The following is a 16,238-nucleotide window of genomic DNA, read 5'->3' on the forward strand; positions in this document are numbered from 1 at the left end:
ACGTATATTTCTACTGCGTATTTTGCCTGCTGCTGAACTAGCGTCTCTGCACTAGTTCCTAGAGACAAACGAGCATTGTGTAAAATCTGAATCACAGATCAGAGCTTCACTAAAATGCTAAATTGTCAACAAAGCTATATGTAGTGCCTCTGTTGTCAATAATAACCCTTTGAAAGGTTTCTATATGCCTTGAACTGCTACAAAATTGCTTTTTAACTCTTGTTGATTATTAATCACCACAGATATACTAAAAAGATTTATGCAAACTTTTAGTAACCTGTTACTAAGATTTAATTGTTTCACCTTTACAAATTATTTAGTTACCACATCTACATAAAGACTACCCCATTAATCCTGTTATATCATAACACTTTTAAAATAATAGTGGTAAAGGGCAACTGTAAGACTCTTATAATTAAAGAACTCCCTAGTTCTTTAATTATAGATACTTAATGGTTTATAAAGTGTTTACAGCTAAATTAATTGGTTTAATAACATTGAGTTAGGGATAAATAAGGGTAGTCCCATTGCATTTACAGTGTTTACAAGTTGTGTGTGTATTTTATATTGCTAAATCAATTACTGCTGCAGGTTGAACCCTAAGTTACAATGTCTGTACTGTGGTGTTTATTATGGTCTTGTAGTAGTTTAATAGTACGATTTAAGTAACTTTACAAGCAGTTTGCCTATAAAGCTTAAAGTGATAACTTTTTATGTTTTAAAAGTTGTTTTCTGTATTTTAACTTTATAATTAATTCATTTAAAGCTTACCAAATCAGCAGCGAGCTTGAGGTCATAGGACAAGTTTCGATCTGACTGGTTTCTGTTTCTGATGGAAGTTTATAGGGTATTTACATAAAGCACACATCTTTGAGTTTTTCCTGTTTATCTGGATTTTGTAGTGGATAAAATAAGGGGAAATTGTGCCAAAATAGCAGCCAGTTTAAGTCTTTTCCTTCCAGATGATGTGCTGGTGGGTTTCTGCTGGTTTTCTTTTCTGAGTGATGAAACGGAAGCAGTGGAGATGCTGTCGGGGTCGTGACACTGTTAGAGCACAGTTGTGGTGTTAGTCGTTACAGATGTTTTGTCTGCCAGATAAGAATACTCAGTTTGCCTCAGCGGGCCTGATGCTTCTGTGTCTTCATTCTCTCCTGTGTGTGTGTGGGGGGGTGTGTGTGTGTCTTTGAGGAACGAAACTCTGTGTGGCGGTGGGTGATTAGGCACGCTGCGCTAGTCACAGGAAATGGAGTATCTGACGGACAGGCCGAGTGCATTATAGATGAATGCCATGCGTTAGTGGCTCTGGGCCCCCGCCGAATATCTCTCAATTTCCTTTCTGAATGACAAAAGAAGCCACGCACAATTTCCTTGATCCGGAGCATTTGTTTAACTGCGCCCTACCTATTTAACCCACCCATTCAATAGTCTGTCTTGTAAAAGGAAATTTAGACTGTGTCAATTTATACAGCTCTAAGGAAGATCTGATACCCACAGTCAGGGGCACCAATAGTACGGCGCTGGAATTAGGTTAGAGATTTATTGTGCTTAAGCCAGATTTCTTTAAATTTAGATTCATCTTTAAATATCCTCTTTTTTTTTCCTTATACAGCAGTGGAGGTAAATTGTAGCTCTATAGACATTTCAAAGTTTTCTGGTCAAAGCCGTTCAAACTTATTACACGGTCAAAGATCACCGATAACAATGAATATTTGATTTTCTTCTATAAAGCTGCTGTCATTTGTCAAATACTCTTATATCGTAGCTCGGAGCTGTCATCTCTGCAGCATCCCAAACCCCTCCCTCCGTTTACTGTCTTTGAGTTAGTGACAGCTCATCTCTCCTGGTCACTGCTCGCTACCGAGACTCTTAACTCCCTCAGCTCCCTCCCTTTTCTCTTGTTGTTGTTGCTAGTTGTTACAATGCTATTTCAATAGTTGGTTGTAGGGTTGTAACAGTATGATAATTTCTTAAAATATTGTATCATTATTGTCAAAGTTTTGCTAAAATATGTAGAAAATACGCTAAAATGATTTCTCCAAGCTGAAGTTGTTTATTACTTCTTCACTACTTAAACATTTTACAAACACACACACTGACTCTAAAACAAAACAAACAAATATAGAAGAAATATATAATCAATCCAATCATATAGATAGATTCATAATGAAATTTTGGTTGTAAGTGAGGTTTGGAAACAAATGATTTGATGCAAAAATAGGGAAAATCCCGTAATTCCTTTCATTTGGTAAGATTAAAAAGTATTGCCTATAGCGAGGAACCTCCTAGCTAATGTTTCTCTCTGTTAATATGCTGTGGTCATTAGAAAAGAAGATTGGAATTGGTCAACATCTGAATCAGCATATAAGGCCTTAAAGAAAGCAAGGGAAAGCCTGGTCGGTACAGCTCTACTTCTAGAACCTTTTTGGACAGCTTCAGGCATAATAACTATAATTATCTTGGCTGTCCTAGCAGGTACAAGCAGACCCTCAGAAACAGTTTCTAGTAGGCTAAGAAATTCGACAAGCTAGTATCTAGGCATGTGCCAATTACCAATATCAAGGTGTACAAATGTCTTCAAGGTGACCTATTATACATCATTTTAAACATTTGGGATTGGCCTATACATAACATGTTAATTACATTTTTTGCACAAAATCATTCTCAGATAATGAGATTTCACCTCCTCTGTTCCCCCTTTTTTGAGCTCCTTTCAGAATGAGCTGTCACTTTTATGCAAATTAGCTGTATCTGACCACACCCCCAATCTGCACTTCGTAAATATGAAAACGAAACCGAAACTTATAAGACACAAAAATAAGTGCTCACATTTCTGTCATCTGCAGATTTGCCATGAACAATAAACTGCAAATCCTGACGTGAACTGATGTGAGTTCTCAAAACAGTCCGTGGTGAAGTGATTCGCGCAAACTAGTACTGTTTTCGGGAATGTGACTGAAACATTGCCCTCAAGAATAAAATCAAGCCACGAATCTCTGTTATTCGACAGTGGGAGAATGTGCATGAACACGTGTGGGTCTTTGCAGCCAACAACAGCACATCTGCCTTTGAGGGTAGCCATTGTAAAGCTTGTGTAAGATAAAACCATCCAGCGAGACGTGATCCTCTACTGAAAATCAAGTGGTTGGAGCTCCGCTTCAGTTGCTAGTCAGGGACAGGACTTGGGTAACGTTGCTAGGTGCCAACTGTGACGGAACAACTACACAGCTTTTGAAACCACGTGTTTTCTAGAAAAAATAAAACATTTCTTTATAGCCAAAAAATGGCTGAATGTTTTTTGTGTGTGTTTGGACTGTTTGTAGAAGCATTAGGACCCAAATGAAAGTATAAAAACGATCAGAAGTCAGTTCTGCTTAAAAGTCCCCTTTAAATCATTGCGGATTCCTAACCATTAAGATTTCCCATAATATTGTTCCTGTGGTAGAGAAAGTGCCATGGTGTTCTAAGTTTGCCCTGCCTGTCCCCCACCTGTTTCTGCTGGCTAGCTGGCTAAAGGAAAGCTTGTACTCTTTTCCGTTGCTTAAAAAAGAAACATATGGCTGTTTGGAAATATTTCCGGATGCAATAATGCATGTGAAAGCTAAAGAAGCCGCACTCTCAAGCAGACATTTTCTCAGCGTCTTACAATCGACTTCCATAGTTCCATATGAAAAAATGTAATCCCAGAGCATGTTGTTGCCACCACTGTGTTTCACATGTAAGTATGTGTTTTTCTGTGCAGTGTTTACACCAAATATACTATTTGGTTTTGTGGTCAGACCATAACACATCCTTTCATTAGCGGGCCCTTTGTGGCTTCAGCTCAATGATGCAAATAAGCTGGAGTTTAATTATGGTTTATTAGATTCAACCAAGTATTCGTTTGAGTTGTGTTCATTAATGCAACCCATTTAAATCGGGGGTTGTACACTTTGAGAGCCACTGTATAAACATTTTGCTTTGCCAGAAGTAAAGTTATGTTATAATAATCTAATACTTGGAAATTCTAATAGCCTCTAATTACAGATCTGTCTAAATTAATATCTGTTAATCTGTATTTTACCTCAGTGATATGCATTATCTAGTTATGCAATGGGAGGAATATCTTCTTTTCTTTGTAAAGCAAGTCTGCCCTGACACTGCAGGGCAACCAGACCCACCATACATTTCCCCAAGCCCAAAGAAGAATATGGTTTTAATCATTTTATTTCTTGTTGGCTGCCACTGAAAAAGGAAACATAATTGTATTTGTTCGGTTCTTAACAAACAAAGCTTGTTAATAATGATTCTGAGGGGACGGATGAACCCAGTTCTGATTCTTGTGTGTGTCAGCGAGTCACATACACTCATGACTAATTTGATAATTAATTGCCTTTTGGAGGACCTAATCACATTATTTGACTCTCTACTACAGGTTGTGTTCCAGCACCATGTAGCCTGTGGCTTAGTCACAGTGTGCAGGACTCATTAACAAGGTTGTTGAACACACATATGTACGAACAAGTCATTAAACAAAAGCTGCATACTGCACGGCACAAGTTGATGTGTAGTGATTGAGAGGTTAAAAGATGCCCTCTGGTGTATTTGATAAGGATTTGAATAACTGGCTGCTTAGATTTCCCAGGTGGTGCGTGAAAGCAGGTCTCTCTTGATGAAGTTATCGCTTGTCAAGCAGCTTCTCCTCTAACGGACAATTTAAAAAAATAAATAAATAAAAAGTCCTACATGCTAATTTGTTTTTGAAGGTCTCCTGTGTGTGTTTGTGTTAAAAAGACAAAGAATGACGCACACATTTGTCTCTCTTTGTGTGTGCATGTCTCTTTTTCCTAACACATACTACTTAATTATGACGTTACCAAAATGGGCAGTTTGCTCCGACACCCCGCTTGCAGAATCACACAGCAGACAGACTTAAAAGAGCTCATTAGCTCTCTCTAAAGAGCTGTTTACTGCATATACACACATGCACAGTAATGGGCAGCTCTGTTGATGCAGATGGACACCGAGCATAATGAGAATGATTAGGCTTCTCTATGCGAAGGCCTGGAGGAGGGCGAGGAAAACGCTGGCAGGCTTCAGAAGGTGGAAAAGATTTTTCTGTTGGATGTTGTTTCAGCTGAGTGCACCATCTCACTCGCCCCCCCCCCCCCCCTTTTTTTTTTTTCCTCCTTTCTCTGCAGCACGCTGAGCCCTTGCCTTTTTATTATTATTTTTTTTTCTGCTGGCTCACACACGTGTTTGCATGTGTCCACTTGTAAGTCACCTTGGATGAAAGGGAAATTATTAAATGTAAATGCATTGAAATTATCCACTCGGTCCTCTTATTTTTTTAAAGAGTAATCAGAAATAAATACAAAGAATTTAATGACACGTCCAAATTCTCATCTTCATGGAAGGCCACCCATTGTTGTTAGAACTGCTATTTTGCTCCAAAAGTCACCGATTTCTAAGTGTTTTTTAAATATGTGAAAGGCCTTGCAGAAATAAATAAAAAAAAACATTTCTTAGACGCTGATTTTGATCTATGTCTTTGAATCATTTGACATTGAATTCAGGCCCTCTTCAGCAACTTTCAAGGATGCTGAAAGAAAGTAAAGGTGAGCAGTGAGCCCCTACATCCAAGCCTTCACGGTCACAATAAGTGACATTGCTTAGTCGTTGCCCCTGGTTTACATCACATTGAATTAGAGGCTGAACCCCTGAATGATCCGTAAGTCAATCCTCTCTGCCATATGTTTTGGAGAAGGAGCAGCGAGTTCAAAGCGTCTGTCCTCATTTGAATAGCGTAGAGTAATCGCTATTACCTTATTTAAATAGTGCAAGTTATCATTTGGCCTCCATTTGCACTGCTGGGGTAATCACAGCATCTCTGCATTAACCTCATTACAGATGAGATTAAAGCTTTGATGGAGCCTGACACTCTTTTATATACATTATCTTTATTAATGATGGTATTAGGAACATCCTTGTTTCTTTAAATATGCTGGAGTTTATCATGTCGAACTGTGCAGACAAAAGACTTGGACAGCGTACGTTTCTGGTGCTTCCCTGCCATCCTTCCTCATCTTCTTTAGACTGCTTTCTCATCTATCCTTATCTCCTTCTCTTCTTAATAAAGATGCACTGAGAAATCGGCTGGTTACCTGAATCAAACGGTTTTCAGCTTGATTGTCCCTGACTGGTGCCTGTACAGAAACCAAAAAAATCGGATTTGTTTCTGATGAGTAAATGTAGCATACTGCGCTACCATATCATGCTTTCAACAACACTCTTCAGTTTGGAAGTTGTTAATGAGGAAAGACGACTTGGTTCTCTTTTTTTAGTATCAATAAGGTTATTGAAAAGAATTACGAGTAACTACACAGATTTACGAAGTAGGGCTGAAACAATTAATCAGATTAATCTTGATTAATCGATTATTGAAATAATCATCAACTAATTTATTAATCTGTTATCTGCCTGATTATTATTAATCAATTGATCTGTCAACAATTTTTTCAATTAATCGACTATCAAAGTAATCGTTATTTGCAGCCCTAGTATGAAGTTATTAAAGGGAAGCCACCTTCCTCAACGTGGCAAGACATGTCTATAATTCATGCAGGCTGCAAGACAGCAAGGGTGAGAAGTAAAGGAGATAACAGGAAGGCTGAACAGAGTACAGCAAAGTTTTCTGTGTTTTTTTCACATTTGGGTCTCTGTCATGAAACATGGATTTGGAAGAGTTGGCAGGTGTTAAAGTAAGAGATACATTACCTGAATAAAATACACAAACGTTGTTGTTTTAGTAATGCCAGCAGTGCTACCTATGCTAATTACAAATATCAGATGCTATATACACCTTTTAATGAACAGTTGACCTGCATCTGGAGAAAATTGTTTCCTTTTAAATTGCATCTATGTGCTTCTCCTGACTCGTTTTATAGCATCTCGCTGACTCTAAAGATCTATAAGTTGTGTGTTCTTTTCTCAGTAACAACCTCCATATGAGGAGTGCTAGTATGAAGAGCTATTTTTTCTTCGCTGGGCTTTTTGTCATAATTAAACATTTCAGATAATCCAATTTTAATATTGGGCCAAAATAACCAGTCATTAAGTTTTTCTGCCAAACATGTCGAAATAAAAAAAAACAATCCTTGAATAGAATCTGTTTTACAACATGAAGTAGGTTAAAAACTCTCAGAAAGCAATCTGTCAGTCTGGAACAGTTACAAAGCCATTATATTGACAGTCAAACATGGTGGTGGTGTTTTAGACTTTGGGCTCTTGTAGAAACTCCTAGAAATGAATGTTTGGCCACCAGTTTGTGACCTTAAGTTCAAAAGCATGTAAGTCGACCATATAGCTAAAACTATGTGGGTTTTGGAGTGGTCTAGTTTAAGCTTACAGTTCAATCTGATTTAAAATGTTGTGACATGACCTCAAACAGTATGTTTGTGGTCTCACAAAACCCTCCAGTATGGCTGAATTAGACCAAATTTGCAAAGAGTGGTCCAAAATTCCTTTACAGTGACGTTTAAGACCCATTGCCAGTTTTCACAAACACTTGATGGCTGAAAGAGGTATTTACTCAGATCATCTGTTAACGTAAATTTAGCTTTTTATAGTTTTAAAATGCCTGTTTTGATATGCTGCCACATAGGATAAACAGTTTCCAGATGTTGATGCTTTTTTTGCGTCTTTACTGCACAGTTGTAGCTTTTAATCCTGTTGTGTGATCAGATGGTGTGATTTCCTGATCAATACCAGTCAATAACCAGGTTCCGGATATTTGCAGATAAATAAAATCAAGAGACAGCGCTTTATAGCCGGCCTGTTTATCTGCAGAGAGGAGAGATGCTGTGAGAACACATGGTAATAATAAAGCTTCTGATCCAGACAGGAATACAGTTAGTTTGTAAGAGAGAGAATGTGTTAACTGATGCAGAAAACGAGGCTAAGGCTTGCTGGGACCATTACTTCATAAATGTTATCTTTGCTATCTACAGCTATATATTATTTAGTGGTGCTGAAAAGGTAATGTTAAAGCTATATATAGTTTATGTGTATATCCAAAGCAACATGTAGCTTTTGGCTACAGATGAGACGGTAAGAGCACACAGAAAACAGCTTTAAATCACTTGATCACAGAGGAGTTGTATTATTTGACTGAGATTGTCTCGCTGGATATTATCAAAATCTGCTTTTGTATGTTTTTTTTTATTAAAACACTGCCAGAAGCTCATATTTCAGACAGAAACAAGTGAATTTAGTGCATGTGAATAAATTATTGGCCTTTTAAAACAGACCAAGCAACCTTGTGAGAAATGGCTGCTGTGTGTACTTTGAAATAATAAAGAAAAAAAGTATTGACTTAGAAACATACTTTCGTAGGACTTTAATGTCAAAACAGATCATTTCATTTAAAACTTAGCAAGACCATGATAAATGATACTGAATTAATTTAGTGTATGGAGGTATCAAATCAGTTGGTTTTTGCAGAAGTATCTGTACCTTTTGAATTGTTTAACATTTTGTCTCATTACAACCAACAGCTTCAGAATATTTTATTGGTATAAGATGTGAGACCAACAAGCAAGGTAGAATTATGGAGTGAAAGGAAAATGGTACGTGGTTTCTCAAATGTTTTTGCAAATATAAATTTAAAAGGTGTGGTATACAGTTGTATGCAGACCTCTTTACTGGGATACCTCTAATTAAAATCCAGCAAACCAGTTGCCTTCAGAAGCCACCTAATTTGTAAATAAACTTCATATATGTGTAATATATTCTCAAATTACACACATTGTTTATCTGCTTCAAACATGTACTTTCAGTCTATTAACCCCAATGAAGACAGTTTTGTGTTGTTTAATACAGGTTCACCATGGCAACATACCTACTCAACAAACTATTTCAAATCTGCAGTTAGCAAAATATAACATACGTTTATATTAAATTTCTACTTTAGAATATTTTAAAATCAAATGCTGAAGGAGAAAGTTTATCTATAACATCCTGTTAAGAATAAAGAATAAAGCCTCCTCTTTTCTGTTTTTTCCTGCTTTCCCAATTTATGTATGCAGTCCTGGAAAAACTGCCCATTATTTATACTGCAGTTTTTACCATATTCTCAGTAATAAAGAAGCCATGCACCTAATAGAAAACTTCAGATCTGCTCGTGGTGTGAGGCATCGCCTCCTCGCTACACTGGGAGGGGCTCAGCAGCCCCTGCAAGACTCCCCTCGGCTAAAATGTTGTAAATTAAGACAATTAGCAGATCGCCATTCTGCTAATTAGCCACTGGTGTCTCCAGAAAGACGGCTAGAGAGGAGAATGAGAGGGGAAATGGAAGGGATCCTCCCTTATTCACTCCCTGCCTGCATTGTTACCAAACAAACACTGAGCTTTGGAAAAGACAGCAAAAGATTGTTAATGTGTATGCTTTGTTTCCCATGTGTATGTGTTTGCAGAAGCATAAATGGATGGCAGGAAGGGAATAGATTTTATTTGGCGTGCCTGATTTACTCACACATCCACGCAAACACAAGCATACAAACCAATTGTGGAGCCGGGATTGCTCAGTGGACCCCCAGCTGTGGGTCTCTCTGCATGCAACTGCCGCCAGTCAATAAGTCGCAGGAAGCAGTCTAAATGACACCGATATCCCTTATTTGTGTGCACTAAGTCAAATCAAACAGGGTTCAATCTGCCGTGCGGCTGCTGTGATTACGCCCCGTCCAGCCTTTGATAGCATCAAGGCTTTGATAGTGAGACAACGATGGAGTCACCGTGTGACTGTCAGTGTTTGCAGATGGCATTGGCTGGGATTAAAGGAAACAGTGGCTCTCCAGCCTCCCGAGGCAATAAAGGGGAGAGCCAGGTGAGCGTGTCTGGGATGAGATGCAGCAAGGAAGGAGGGGAGGGGAGGAGGCAACACGAGCACAGGCGGAGTAAATAAGAGGAGGGGCGGACACACAGAAAGGGAATGAAAGCAGGGAGATATATATCGAAATAGATTGAGTCAGAATAAAGGAAGGCGAAGAGAAATGAAAAGGGAGGTTGGGAGAAAAAAAGCAAAGATGGGAATGGGAAAAAGGGAAGACAAGGCAACGGGGAGGTAAGAAGTAGAGAGGCAGACAGAGAAGAGGAGGTCAAGGTGGAGCTGTGCAGACAGGAACTAAGCTTGAGACACAATGTGTTGTAATTCATAGCTCGCCACAGCTGCTGTGTGCATGCCTCTGTTTGTCCGTCTGGGTCAGTGGATGCAAGTGTGTGTGTGTGTGTGTGTGTGTGCGTGCGTGAGCACCACTGCATGCTCGAGTGAAGGCATAGGGTTTTTTAAGTGTCAGTGTGTATGAGCACGGTGTTTGTGTGTGTTGAATGAAAGCACTATGAGCAAATCAGAGTGTGTGTGTGGGTGTTTGTGTGTCTGTTGCTTAGTCGTTGTGCGAGGCACATTTTCAAACCCATCTCCAACCACCCCAGATGAGCTGGGGATTATAGAGTGACCCTCAATGCCTCTGTCTTATTGGTCTGGCTGTGGTGCATTAGGCTGCCAGAACCAGCTCTTTGCTGCAATATACAGAACCCTGCAAAAGTATTCATATCTCTTGAACTTACAACCACAAATATTTAGGTATTTTAGTTGGATTTTATGTGAGAGACATAGGCAATCTGCATTTATTCTGCAACTTTTGTAAGTAATATTATTAGTTATGCACTCCACAAATGTGACATTATGCGACATCAAGAGTGGCGAGAAGAAATCCATTGCTAAAAGTAAATCACAAGACTCTAGTTTAAAGTTGGTAATGGCAGTATCATGCTGTGGGCATTCTTTTCTTTAGGGAATAGAAAGCTGGTCAGAATTGATGGAAATATGAATGGACCTCAGTGAATAAAGTTTGCTACAACCAATGTAGGGAGACGCAGGAAACACTTGGAAGAAGGTGCCTGGGTCGGATGAGACCAAAATTGATTCTTGTAAAGGAATGGTTCAGATCAAGCATGTTCATCTGTTGGAATAGCGCAGTCAAAGTCCAGCCAAAATCCAAGAGAGAGCTTTATATAGTTTGTAAAAAAGAATGGGCACAAATGTCAGTCTCTAGATGTACAGAGCTGGTTGAGACATAGTCCTAAGACTGGCAGCTGTAATTGCAGTTAAAGGTGGTTCTACAAAGTCTTCAGTAAAGCTGGCTGAAACAAAATGTATGCCTCACATTTTTATTTGCAAATAATTCTGAATTCATTTTCCTTTCACTTCACATTTATACACTACATTATGTTTGTCTAAGTTTGTGGTTGTAATGCGAAAAAACATAAAGAAGGTAAAGGAGTGTGAATCTGATGATGTTCTTTCTGAATAGAAGATCTCCACTTCAATATTGAATTTTTTATTTGTTTCAAATAGATGGTGTTTTTAATTATATGTAAAATCATCTTTGCACTTTGTGGTAATGTCTCTATTTTCTCTTTCAGGCTTGAAGATGCAGTGGACCCCCGAGCATAGCCAGTGGGCCGAACAGCATTTCGACATCTCCTCTACCACCCGCTCACCAGCCCACAAGGCTGAAGCCTACAGGGCGGTGTCTGGCCACCTGCAGCGGTCCACCACCTACCAGTACGCCTGGGCCAATGATGACATATCTGCCCTCACCGCCTCCAACCTGCTCAAGAAGTACGCCGAGAAATATTCCGGGATTCTTGAGATGCCAGGCTCTTACTCCGAGGTGCCTGGGGTCCCCGCAGTGATGAACGGTCGAAAAGCTGAGTCTGAGCCCTGGCAGGATGGTGTCTACCCCATGAGCTGCATCCCAGAGGGACTTTCTGTGAGAAAGGGAGGTGTGGCTGCTGCTTCTGAAGTGGTCTCTGGTATCTGCAGCTCCCCGGGCCTGGCTTCCAGCACCCTGAGCGAGCCCAGCTACTCCAGCAGCAGCTGTGGGAGCCACTCCGCTACGGCTCTCCACTCCTCCTCCATGACCTCTCAGGAATACGGCCCCACATACACCGGATCATACCTGCACAGTAGTTACAGCTCCCAGTCTGCCCCCGCTGCAGCCCTTCCCTCCCCACTGCACAGCTCTGGGCTCCTGCAGCCCCCTCCGCCACCTTCCCACCCCACCATTGTTCCAGCTTACAATGGAGGCTCCCCCAACTTGTCTGGTTATAATTACCCCCCAGCAGGCTATCCAGCTCAGAGCGCAGTTGGGCCAGTATACAGCCCCGGAGGAGCACCCCCTCCCTCCTCATACCTCCCCTCAGGCATCGCCGCTCCTACTCCTCTCCCTCCTTCCTCTGCCTTACCTGGATACCCTTACCAGAGCCACAACCTGACCCCAATTGCCCCCACTCCCCTCAACTCTAGCTCCTCCAACACGTTGAAAAGGAAGGCGTTCTACATGACAAGCCAAGGAGAGATGGACTCATCTTATGGTAACTTTGGCTATCCCCAGGCACGGAGCTCAACGGAGAGTCCAATGTACAGGGGGGCAGACAGCAGCAGTGCAAATGGAGGCCCTAACAGCGGAGGTGGGGGTGGCTTTGACAGGAATCCAGATAAATCATCCTTACCTTTTAATCCTCAGAAACAGTCCACAATGTCATCAGAACAGCAGCAACAGAGAAAGTACGGCAGCCAGGCAGCAGGTGGGCCGCTGACTCCCCCAGCCTACGTTTCCTCCACCCTGGGGGGCTCACGTTCAGCAGACGCTCTTGCCAGCTTCACTTCCCCTTCCCTTAGTGAGCAAGGTGCTGATGATCACCGCCTCCACCTTTCCCACTCAGCACCAGGGCCTACCTCTTCCTCATCCTCTGCCTCGTCTCGCCCTGCTGAGGAGCAATTGAAAACCTGTGACCCTCACCTCCTGGACCTTGTGACCTCAGAAATTGTTCAGCAGGGCCCTCCTGTGGACTGGAGTGACATTGCTGGTCTAGAACTAGTCAAAGTTACCTTGAAGGAGGAGGTCCTGTGGCCCATTTTACGTCCAGACATGTTCAGTAGTTTAGGACTGGCCCCTCGCTGTGTGTTGCTTTTTGGCCCGAGGGGCAGTGGCAGGACGTTGCTGGGTCGCTGCCTCGCCAGTCAGTTGGGGGCAACATTTCTCCAGCTCAGCGGCTCAACTTTAGCCACCAAGTGGCTGGGTGACGGAGAGGAAATTATCCGTGCATCATTCCTGGTGGCCCGTTGCCGGCAACCCTCGGTACTCTTCATTAGCGAGGTGGACATGCTCCTGTCAGCCCACATCAGTGAAGAGAGTCCAATCACCCGACTGAAGGGGGCACTACTCACCCAGCTGGACTCTCTCCTTATGAGCTCAGGTGAAGATGGTGGCAACCAAGTCCTAGTTATTTGTTCCACAAGCAGACCTCAAGACATGGATGAAGGCCTGCGAAGGTACTTTACTCGAAGGGTACTAGTGCCCCTACCGGACAGCGCAGCTCGACACCAGATCATGAACCAGGTCCTGGCCCAATCCCAGCACAAATTCTGCTTAAGCGAGGAGGAGCTGGCACTGCTGGTGCAGCGTACTGAGGGTTTCTCTGGACTGGATTTGGCCAGACTCTGCCAGGAGGCCCTTGTAGGTCTATTGCATGTCTCAGCACAGGGCATGGACATGACAGGCATGATGCCCCGGGGCCAGATCAGGCCCCTGACCTACCAGGACATTGAAGGTGTCTGTTGTAAATTCCAAGCCAGTATATCGCAGAAAGAGATTGACACTTACACCGAGTGGAACAAAATGTTTGGCTGCAGCCAGTGAACAAATAGGCACTGCCCTTGAGAAAAAGAGGCTTCCACAATTCCTCCCCTCAGGGCATAAGCATTGTGCCAGAGGGAAAGGTCCACAGAAGGCTGACACAAGCCTGCTGTGTCCTCACAGAGAACCTGGTTTGACGTGACAACAAGCAGTTTTGCAGTTAATGAGAGAATTTTAATACAAGTGCTTGACAAGTCAGGCACCGTTTACACATTTCAAACAAGTCAGCTTCATGTGAGACACCCTAGTGTCCGTGTACATATATTGTATGTTGTTGTTCTTGAGATTTAGTTGGCTATCCAAGTGCCTGAAGTGGTGCTTTCTGAGTTCTCTTAATTTGCCTCACAATCTAAATTCATGGCATGAGCTGATGATTATTAAGAGCTTTAAACCTTCAGCAGAGAGTCTGAAGAACGGATTGACAGTTAGCAGCGGGGGTGGTTATTCATCATTTAATGTCTTTTGTTGCGGCGGTCTATTGGGATGGCGAGAGTCTGGGCCCTACATTGCGTGTCTGCAAAACAAACAAACAAACAAACAAATAACTCTCAGGAAAGCATTTGTAAATTGTACAGTACCTTGGGATATCTCAACAAAAAGCACTAAGATTTGAGAAGAGAATCTTTCACATTTAGGTGGACCTCAGTGGGGCTGGGTTAAAATCACAAAGAGGTGACAATGAATGTACTAGATGTGTTCTGATCAGTAGAACATGATCTACAGTGAGAGTAACGCATCGTGTCTTTATTTTCCCATCAAAGCAGGTTTTTTAGTTACCTGCATCTTAACCAATCCTGAAATGTATTTCCTTCGTTCTTTACAAACTGTAATACCACTCTGCTGCCTAGCTTGGGTTGAGGTGTTAGAAGCAGGCAGGTGTATTGAGGCCGGTAGGTGTTGTAGATACACATTGTTCATGTAACACAATCTAGGCTATGTGGTCATGCTGTTTGGAAGCTCCATCAGTTTATCAGGCGTTTATTTATTTATATTATTTTGTCATATTACTTGTAAAAATGTTCCTGGGTGTAGAAAAGCATTAAAGAAAATCAAATCTGAAAATATACATGCTAGTGAGCCTAATGGCTAATTGTAGCCATATGTGGGACCTTATCCTCCAACTCTTAAAATAAAATAAGCAATCTTTTAAAAGCATTCATATCCTTTGAACTTTTTCACAATTTGCAACATTAAAATAAAACGTTTAATAAGTAAAATCTGAATAGTGTGGTATGCATTTGTAGTTGGCACTCTTTAACGTGACCCTTGGATTGCCAGAAGAGTCCCAACTGTGTGTAATTTAATATCTTAATAATGCAGCTGTTCTGTAAAGACCATGCTTGTAGTGAAATACGGTGGTGGTAGCATCATGCTGTGAGGATGCTTTTCTTCAGTTAAATATTTAATATATATAAAGAATGGAGGTAGGATATTTATGTTAAAAAAACATGGCAGTACCTAGACGTGCGAAGCCGGTAGAGGGCCACCCCAAAAGCTTTAGTTACAGTGAAGATTGCTTCTGCAAAGTATTCACTCGAGCGTTGAATATAAATGCACTCCACACTTTTGAGATTGTCATTTGTAAAACATTTTGAAAGCCATGACGTTTTCCACCCACCTCAAAATTATCTGCTACTTTGTGCATGTCTATCTCATGAAATCTCAGTAGAATATATTAAAGCTTGTGAACTTAATGTGATTAAAAAATGTGAGTTCTATGGGTGTGAATACTTTGGCAAGGCTCTATCCATATCTTAAAATGGAAAGTTACCATTACCATAGTATCAAAGATGAGTTCCAATGTCACATCTATGATGTATTCAATTAATGTTTGGTATTATTTGACATCATTTCTTACATTTCTTTTATTTCTGTCAGCATCCAGGAAGCTAATGCTTAGTGTGTTCAGTTTAAGGTCTAGTCAAAATGCCACATTCTCTGTCTGTTTTGCTGCTTCTAATCTTTTCTGTAGAAATGCTACTGAAATTTAAAACAAGAAAAGGAAAACAAGATTCGTTCATCCAACTGCTCATTTATTCTTGTTAAAGATCAACTGAGTTATATTAACTGGTTAGGTTGATTCGATTTGTTTCCCTTTTGGTTAGTTACAATGCAAAGTGTGGAAATGGAGTAAAGTGAGGAAAAGAAATTGTTGTCCATACGTCTTGGATTTCTTTTTTGAACTAAAACTTGATTGTTTGCATTCAGTGCTGTAATAAAACATGATGTGGGTCTGATATAATAATAAATACTGCTATTGATAAATGATTAATAAATATTCCATGAAATAAATAAATATCCCCATGAAATAAAACAAAATAATTTAAGTTAAAAGAAATTTCCATCTTATTTTATTTAATTCATTTCAAGATTTGTTTGATTTCCTTAAAGATTTATTTATTTCTTTCATAATGCAGATTTATTGTGTGACAATTTTATTATGTAAAGCTACTTTACATATTTCCGTGACTTTTACTTTTTAACCCCGTTTTTCATTTTAAG

The 16,238-nt window shown here is 40.6% G+C and overlaps 1 protein-coding gene across 6 annotated transcripts in view; it reads left to right on the forward strand.

Annotated features, from left to right (window-relative positions):
• The window catches only part of LOC124861245 (fidgetin-like), a 42,824-nt gene extending 26,816 nt beyond the window's left edge, over positions 1–16,008 (forward strand). For all 6 annotated transcript variants that reach the window (XM_047354800.1, XM_047354795.1, XM_047354796.1 and 3 more), the window contains one exon: positions 11,458–16,008. In XM_047354800.1, coding sequence (XP_047210756.1) covers positions 11,466–13,739 — 2,274 coding nt within the window. In that variant the 5' untranslated portion in view covers positions 11,458–11,465 and the 3' untranslated portion in view covers positions 13,740–16,008. The remainder of the gene's footprint in view (positions 1–11,457) is intronic.
• Positions 16,009–16,238: the final 230 nt, after the last annotated feature.

This window comes from Girardinichthys multiradiatus, chromosome 24, assembly GCF_021462225.1.
Source record: "Girardinichthys multiradiatus isolate DD_20200921_A chromosome 24, DD_fGirMul_XY1, whole genome shotgun sequence".
Lineage (NCBI taxonomy): Eukaryota > Metazoa > Chordata > Actinopteri > Cyprinodontiformes > Goodeidae > Girardinichthys > Girardinichthys multiradiatus.